The sequence below is a fragment of the Coregonus clupeaformis genome, chromosome 21 (assembly GCF_020615455.1).
Source record: "Coregonus clupeaformis isolate EN_2021a chromosome 21, ASM2061545v1, whole genome shotgun sequence".
Classification (NCBI taxonomy): Eukaryota; Metazoa; Chordata; class Actinopteri; order Salmoniformes; family Salmonidae; genus Coregonus; species Coregonus clupeaformis.
Genome location: NC_059212.1, coordinates 3,867,434 through 3,875,974, shown reverse-complemented (window position 1 = coordinate 3,875,974; position 8,541 = coordinate 3,867,434). Strand labels below are relative to the sequence as shown.

The 8,541-nt window shown below is 45.2% G+C and overlaps 1 protein-coding gene across 1 annotated transcript in view; it reads right to left on the bottom strand.

Moving 5' to 3' along the window:
- Positions 1-8,541, bottom strand: part of ephx2 (epoxide hydrolase 2, cytoplasmic) — a 35,335-nt gene that overhangs the window by 17,713 nt on the left and 9,081 nt on the right. The window contains exons 7-12 of the mRNA XM_041847281.2: positions 6,865-6,960; positions 5,866-5,944; positions 2,766-2,800; positions 2,628-2,654; positions 1,850-1,935; positions 62-173 (exon numbers count right to left, since the gene is read on the bottom strand). Of these exons, the coding sequence (XP_041703215.2) occupies positions 62-173; positions 1,850-1,935; positions 2,628-2,654; positions 2,766-2,800; positions 5,866-5,944; positions 6,865-6,960 (435 nt within the window). The remainder of the gene's footprint in view (positions 1-61; positions 174-1,849; positions 1,936-2,627; positions 2,655-2,765; positions 2,801-5,865; positions 5,945-6,864; positions 6,961-8,541) is intronic.

Genomic DNA, 8,541 nt, shown 5'->3' with positions numbered 1-8,541 from the left:
CTCTCTCTCTCTCTCTCTCTCTCTCTCTCTCTCTCTCTCTCTCTCTCTCTCTCTCTCTCACGGGTTTCTGGAAGTAGAGTTGGTAGTCAAAGATGGGCACAGTCTTCATGAACTCCATTGGATCCTTGGAGGGGTCCACAGGGAACAGAGGGGTGTTCAGAGAAGCTACCGCTCTGCACAAACACACACAATAAGGGTTTAATTCCTTACATTAACTTGTTTATGTGTGTGTGTGTGTACAGTGCATCTGGAAAGTATTCAGACCCCCTTCCCTTTTTTCACATTTTGTTACGTTACAGCCTTATTCTAAAATTGATTAAATAAATGTTTGTTCCTCATCGATCTACACACAATACCCCATAATGACAAATGTTTGCACATTTGTTTAAAATTTAAAAACAAAAAATACCTTACATAAGTATTCAGACCCTTTACTATTAGACTTAAAATTGAGCTCAGGTGCATCCTGTTTCCGTTGATCATCCTTGAGATGTTTCTACAACTTGATTGGAGTCCACCTGTGGTAAATTCAATTGATTGGACATGATTTGGAAAGGCACACACCTGTCTATATAAGGTCCCACAGTTGACAGTGCATGTCAGAGCAAAAACCAAGCCAAGAGGTCGAAGGAATTGTCCGTAGAGCTCCGAGACAGGATTGTGTTGAGGCACAGATCTGGGGAAGGGTACCAAAACATTTCTGCAGTATTGAGGGTCCCCAAGAACACAGTGGCCTCCATCATTCTTAAACGGAAGAAGTTTGGAACCACCAAGACTCTTTCTAGAGCTGGCCGCCCGACCAAACTGAGCAATCGGGGGAGAATGGCCTTGGTCAGGGAGGTGACCAAAAACCTGATGGTTACACTGACAGACCTCCAGAGTTCCTCTGTGGAGATGGGAGAACCTTCCAGAAGGACAACCATCTATGCAGCACTCCACCAATCAGACTTTTATGGTAGAGTGGCCAGATGGAAGCCACTCCTCAGTAAAAGGCACATGACAGCCCGCTTGGAGTTTGCCAAAAGGCACCTAAAGGACTCTCAGACCATGAGAAAAAAGATTATCTGGTCTGATGGAACCAAGATTGAACTCTTTGGCCTGAATGCCAAGCGTCACGTCTGGAGGAAACCTGGCACCATCCCTACGGTGAAGCATGGTGGTGGCAGCATCATGCTGTGGGGATGTTTTTCAGAGGCAGGGACTGGGAGACTAGTCAGGACTAAGGGAAAGATGAACGGAGCAAAGTACAGAGAGATCCTTGATGAAAACCTGCTCCAGAGCACTCAGGACCTCAGACTGGGGCGAAGGTTCACCTTCCAACAGGACAATGACCCTAAGCACACAGCCAAGACAACGCAAGAGTGGCTTCGGGACAAATCTCAGAATGTCCTTGAGTGGCCCAGCAAGAGCCCGGACTTGAATCCGATCGAACATCTCTGGAGAGACCTGAAAATAGCTGTGCAGCGACGCTCCCCAACCAACCTGACAGAGCTTGAGAGGATCTGCAGAGAAGAACGGGACAAACTCCCCAAATACAGGTGTGCCAAGCTTGTAGCATCATACCCAAGAAGACTTGAGGCTGTAATCGCTGCCAGATGTGCTTCAACAAAGTACTGAGTAAAGGGACTGAAAACGTATGTAAATGTCATATTTCAGTTTGTTATTTTTAATAGATTTGCAAAAATGTCTAAAAACCTGTTTTCACTTTGTCATTATGGGGTATTGTGTGTAGATTGACAAGGAAAAAATACAATTTAATCAATTTTAGAATAAGGTTGTAACGTAACAAAATGTGTAAAAAGTGAAGGGGTCTGAAAACTTTCAGAAGGCACCGTATGTTGGTCTGTACCTGACTCTCTCTGGATGACACTGTGCCATGTTCCAGACCACAGATCCACCCCAATCATGACCAACCAGAGTCACCTGGGGAATACCCTGAGAGAGACAGAGATTTAGAAAGAGAGAGACAGAGGAAGAGACAGAGAGAGAGACAGTGAGACAGTGAGAGAGAGAGAGAGAGAGAGAGAGAGAGAGAGACAGAGACAGAGACAGAGACAGAGACAGAGACAGAGACAGAGAGAGAGAGAGAGAGAGAGAGGGGGGTGTTAAAGGAAATGTTCAACTCTTCCTGTAGAGTAGCAGGTGTTCAGACCAGGACCAGAGCTACAGACCAGGACCAGAGCTACAGACCAGGACCAGAGCTACAGACCAGAGCTACAGACCAGGACCAGAGCTACAGACCAGGACCAGAGCTACAGACCAGAGCTACAGACCAGGACCAGAGCTACAGACCAGAGCTACAGACCAGGACCAAAGCTACAGACCAGAGCTACAGACCAGGACCAGAGCTACAGACCAGAGCTACAGACCAGGACCAGAGCTACAGACCAGCACCAGAGCTACAGACCAGGACCAGAGCTACAGACCAGGACCAGAGCTACAGACCAGAGCTACAGACCAGGACCAAAGCTACAGACCAGAGCTACAGACCAGGACCAGAGCTACAGACCAGGACCAGAGCTACAGACCAGGACCAGAGCTACAGACCAGGACCAGAGCTACAGACCAGAGCTACAGACCAGGACCAGAGCTACAGACCAGGACCAGAGCTACAGACCAGGACTCACCATTTTATCCATGAACGTCACAAGATCCTAGAGATAAGAACATACAGCAAACCATTACAATCACATCAAGGAGCAAGAGAATATGTTGTGTGTGTGTCTGTGTGTTTGTGTGTGTCTGTGTGTGTGCACGCCCCTTACCTGGCAGATCTGTTCCTGTGAGTACCCCTCTATATCTGTAGAGAGAGAGAGGGTGAAAGCGAGAGGGTGAAAGCGAGAGAGAGAGAGAGTGTTACTGAAATGTTAATAAATCAATCTGGTCTGTAATGACGATGGTGTTATTATGTTGTATAAAGATACAGGGAGACATGGGAAACCTTGAAACTGCAGAGAACAAGATGTGTCTTCAGTCACATAACTGTAATCTCTAATGTGTCCATGTCTTCAGTCACATAACTGTAATCTCTAATGTGTCCATGTCTTCAGTCACATAACTGTAATCTCTAATGTGTCCATGTCTTCAGTCACATAACTGTAATCTCTAATGTGTCCATGTCTTCAGTCACATAACTGTAATCTCTAATGTGTCCATGTCTTCAGTCACATAAATCTAAACTCTAACGTGTACATGTCTTCAGTCACATAACTGTAATCTCTAATGTGTCCATGTCTTCAGTCACATAACTGTAATCTCTAATGTGTCCATGTCTTCAGTCACATAACTCTAAACTCTAACGTGTACATGTCTTCAGTCACATAACTGTAATCTCTAATGTGTCCATGTCTTCAGTCACATAACTGTAATCTCTAATGTGTCCATGTCTTCAGTCACATAACTCTAAACTCTAACGTGTACATGTCTTCAGTCACATAACTGTAATCTCTAATGTGCACGTCTACAGTCACATAACTGTAATCTCTAATGTGTCCATGTCTTCAGTCACATAACTGTAATCTCTAATGTATCCATGTCTTCAGTCACATAACTGTAATCTCTAATGTGTACATGTCTTCAGTCACATACACTACATGGCCAACAGTATGTGGACAACACAAGCTCACAGAACGGGACTGCCGAGTGCTGAAGCACATACAGTGAGGGAAAAAAGTATTTGATCCCCTGCTGATTTTGTACGTTTGGCCACTGACAAAGAAATTATCAGTCTATCATTTTAATGGTAGATTTATTTGAACAGTGAGAGACAGAATAACAAAAAAAAAATCCAGAAAAACGCATGTCAAAAATGTTATAAATTGATTTGCATTTTAATGAGGGAAATAAGTATTTGACCCCCTCTCAATCAGAAAGATTTCTGGCTCCCAGGTGTCTTTTATACAGGTAACGAGCTGAGATTAGGAGCACACTCTTAAAAGGAGTGCTCCTAATCTCAGTTTGTTACCTGTATAAAAGACACCTGTCCACAGAAGCAATCAATCAATCAGATTCCAAACACAGCCAAGACCAAAGAGCTCTCCAAGGATGTCAGGGACAAGATTGTAGACCTACACAAGGCTGGAATGGGCTACAAGACCATCGCCAAGCAGCTAGGTGAGAAGGTGACAACAGTTGGTGCGATTATTAGCAAATGGATGAAACACAAAAGAACTGTCAATCTCCCTCGGCCTGGGGCTCCATGCAAGATCTCACCTCGTGGAGCTGCAATGATCATGAGAACGGTGAGGAATCAGCCCAGAACTACACGGGAGGATCTTGTCAATGATCTCAAGGCAGCTGGGACCATAGTCACCAAGAAAACAATTGGTAACACACTACGCCGTGAAGGACTGAAATCCTGCAGCGCCCGCAATGTCTCCCTGCTCAAGAAAGCACATATACAGGGCTGTCTGAAGTTTGCTAATGAACATCTGAATGATTCAGAGGAGAACTGGGTGAAAGTGTTGTGATCAGATGAGACCAAAATGGAGCTCTTTGGCATCAACTCAACTCGCCGTGTTTGGAGGAGGAGGAATGCTGCCTATGACCCCAAGAACACCATCCACACCGTCAAACATGGAGGTGGAAACATTATGCTTTGGGGGTGTTTATCTGCTAAGGGGACAGGACAACTTCACTGCATCACAGGGACGATGGACGGGGCCATGTACCGTCAATTCTTGGGTGAGAACCTCCTTCCCTCAGCCAGGGCATTGAAAATGGGACTTGGATGGGTATTCCAGCATGACAATGACCCAAAACACACGGCCAAGGCAACAAAGGAGTGGCTCTGGATTTTTTTTTTGTTATTCTGTCTCTCACTGTTCAAATAAACCTACCATTAAAATTATAGACTGATCATATCTTTGTCAGTGGGCAAACATACAAAATCAGCAGGGGATCAAATACTTTTTTCCCCTCACTGTAGTGTGTAAAAGTCGTCTGTCCTCGGTTGCAACACTCACTTCCGAGTTCCTCTGGAAGCAAAGTCAGCACAAGAACTGTTCGTCAGGAGCTTCATGAAATGGGTTTCCATGGCCGAGAAGCTGCACACAAGCCTAAGATCATCATGCGCAATGCCAAGCGTCGGCTGGAGTTGTGTAATGCTCTCTGTCATTGGACTCTGGAGCAGTGAAAATGCGTTCTCTGGAGTGATGAATCACGCTTCACCATTTGGCAGTCCGATGGACGAAACTGGGTTTGGTGGATGCCAGGAGAACGCTACCTGCCCCAATGCATAGTGCCCACTGTAAAGTCTGGTGGAGGAGAAATAATGGTCTGGGGCTGTTTTTCGTGGTTTGGGCCCCTTAGTTCCAGTGAAGGGAAATCTTAACGCTACAGCAAACAATTACATTCTAGACGATTCTGTGCTTCCAACTTTGTGGCAACAGTTTGGGGAAGGCCCTTTTCCTGATTCAGCATGACAATGCCCCCGTGCACAAAGCGAGGTCCATACAGAAATGGTTTGTCGAGTTCGGTGTGGAAGAACTTGACTGGCCTGCACAGAGCCCTGACCTCAACCCCGTCGAACACCTTTGGGATGAATTGGAACGCCGACTGCGAGCCAGGGCCTAATCGCCCTAACATCAGTGCCGACCTCACTAATGCTCTTGTGGCTGAATGGAAGCAAGTCCCCGCAGCAATGTTTCAACATCTGATGGAAAGCCTTCCCAGAAGAGTGGAGGCTGATATAGCATTAAAAAGGGGGACCAACTGTTGGACAAGCAGCTGTCCATATACTTTTGGTCATGTAGTGTAACTGGAAAGATGGAAGGTATACATTAATACAAATGAGAAGGAAGTGGTGAACACACAGCACTTGGTCAATGTCAACACACACACACACACACACACACACACACTAACCTGGTGGAGCCGTAGACTCTCCATAGCCCTTCATGTCCAGAGACAACACTCTAAACCCTGCATCAGCTAGAGCTGGGATCTGACAGACAGAGATATAGAGAGACAAACAGACCCCACATAACCCCAGGACAGCAACACAATTAGACCCAACCAAATCATGAGAAAACAAAAACAACAGAGCAAGCTAGAATGCTATTTGGCCCTAAACAGAAAGTACACAGTGGCAGAATACCTGACCACCGTGACTGACCCAAAATTAAAGAAATCTTTGACTATGTACAGACTCAGTGAGCATAGACTTCCTACTGAGAAAGGCCGCCGTAGGCAGACCTGGCTCTCAAGAGAAGACAGGCTATGTGCACACTGTACACAAAATGAGGTGGAAACTGAGCTGCACTTCCTAACCTCCTGCCAAATGTATGACCATATTAGAGACACATATTTCCCTCAGATTACACAGACCCACAAAGAATTCGAAAACAAATCCAATTTTGTTAAACTCCCATATCTTTTGGGTGAAATACCAGTGTGCAATCACAGCAGCTATATTTGTGACCTGTTGCCACAAGAAAAGGGCAACCAGTGAAGAACAAACACCATTGTAAATACAACCCATATTTATGTTTATTTTCCCTTTTGTACTTTAACTATTTGTACTTTGCTACATAATATGAAATAATTTAACATTTTAAATGTCTTTATTCTGTTAAAACTTTCTGTAATGTTTACTAATGTTTCCCTTGTCTATTTCCCTTTTGTTTATGATCTATTTAATTTGCTTTGGCAACGTAAACATATGTTTCCCATGCCAATAAAGCCCCTTAAATTGAAATTGAGAGAGAGAGAGAGAGAGAGAGAGAGAGAGAGAGAGAGAGAGAGAGAGAGAGAGAGAGAGAGAGAGAGAGAGAGAGAGAGAGAGAGAGAGAGAGAGAGAGAGAGAGAGAGAGAGAGAGAGAGACAGAGAGAGGGAGTGTGTGTGAGTAGTATGTGTGTGTTTACCTGATATCTCCAGGAATACCAGCTCTCAGGGAAGCCATGACACAGCATGACTGGAGGCCCCGCCCCCATCTCCACAAAGTGCAGCTTTACACCGGGCTAGAGACGGAGACGGAGACGGAGACGGAGACGGAGACGGAGACGGAGAGGAGAGGAGAGGAGAGGAGAGGAGAGGAGAGGAGAGGAGAGGAGAGGAGAGGAGAGGAGAGGAGAGGAGAGGAGAGAGAATTTACAAAAACAGAGCAAACTAGAATGCTATTTGGCCCTAAACAGAGAGTACACAGTGGCATAATACCTGACTACTGTGACTGACCCAAACTTAAGGAAAGCTTTGACTATGTACAGACTCAGTGAGCACAGCCTTGCTATTGAGAAAGGCCACCGAAGGCAGACCTGGCTCTCAAGAGAAGACAGACTATGTGCACACTGCCCACAAAATGAGGTGGAAACTGAGCTGCACTTCCTAACTTCCTGTCAAATGTACAGTGGGGAAAAAAAGTATTTAGTCAGCCACCAATTGTGCAAGTTCTCCCACTTAAAAAGATGAGAGAGGCCTGTAATTTTCATCATAGGTACACGTCAACTATGACAGACAAATTGAGAAAAGAAAATCCAGAAAATCACATTGTAGGATTTTTAATGAATTTATTTGCAAATTATGGTGGAAAATAAGTATTTGGTCACCTACAAACAAGCAAGATTTCTGGCTCTCACAGACCTGTAACTTCTTCTTTAAGAGGCTCCTCTGTCCTCCACTCGTTACCTGTATTAATGGCACCTGTTTGAACTTGTTATCAGTATAAAAGACACCTGTCCACAACCTCAAACAGTCACACTCCAAACTCCACTATAGCCAAGACCAAAGAGCTGTCAAAGGACACCAGAAACAAAATTGTAGACCTGCACCAGGCTGGGAAGACTGAATCTGCAATAGGTAAGCAGCTTGGTTTGAAGAAATCAACTGTGGGAGCAATTATTAGGAAATGGAAGACATACAAGACCACTGATAATCTCCCTCGATCTGGGGCTCCACGCAAGATCTCACCCCGTGGGGTCAAAATGATCACAAGAACGGTGAGCAAAAATCCCAGAACCACACGGGGGGACCTAGTGAATGACCTGCAGAGAGCTGGGACCAAAGTAACAAAGCCTACCATCAGTAACACACTACGCCGCCAGGGACTCAAATCCTGCAGTGCTAGACGTGTCCCCCTGCTTAAGCCAGTACATGTCCAGGCCCGTCTGAAGTTTGCTAGAGTGCATCCAGAAGAGGATTGGGAGAATGTCATATGGTCAGATGAAACCAAAATATAACTTTTTGGTAAAAACTCAACTCGTCGTGTTTGGAGGACAAAGAATGCTGAGTTGCATCCAAAGAACAACATACCTACTGTGAAGCATGGGAGTGAAAACATTATACTTTGGGGCTGTTTTTCTGCAAAGGGACCAGGACGACTGATCCGTGTAAAGGAAAGAATGAATGGGGCCATGTATCGTGAGATTTTGAGTGAAAACCTCCTTCCATCAGCAAGGGCATTGAAGATGAAACGTGGCTGGGTCTTTCAGCATGACAATGATCCCAAACACACCGCCCGGGCAATGAAGGAGTGGCTTCGTAAGAAGCATTTCAAGGTCCTGGAGTCTCCAGATCTCAACCCCATAGAAAATCTTTGGAGGGAG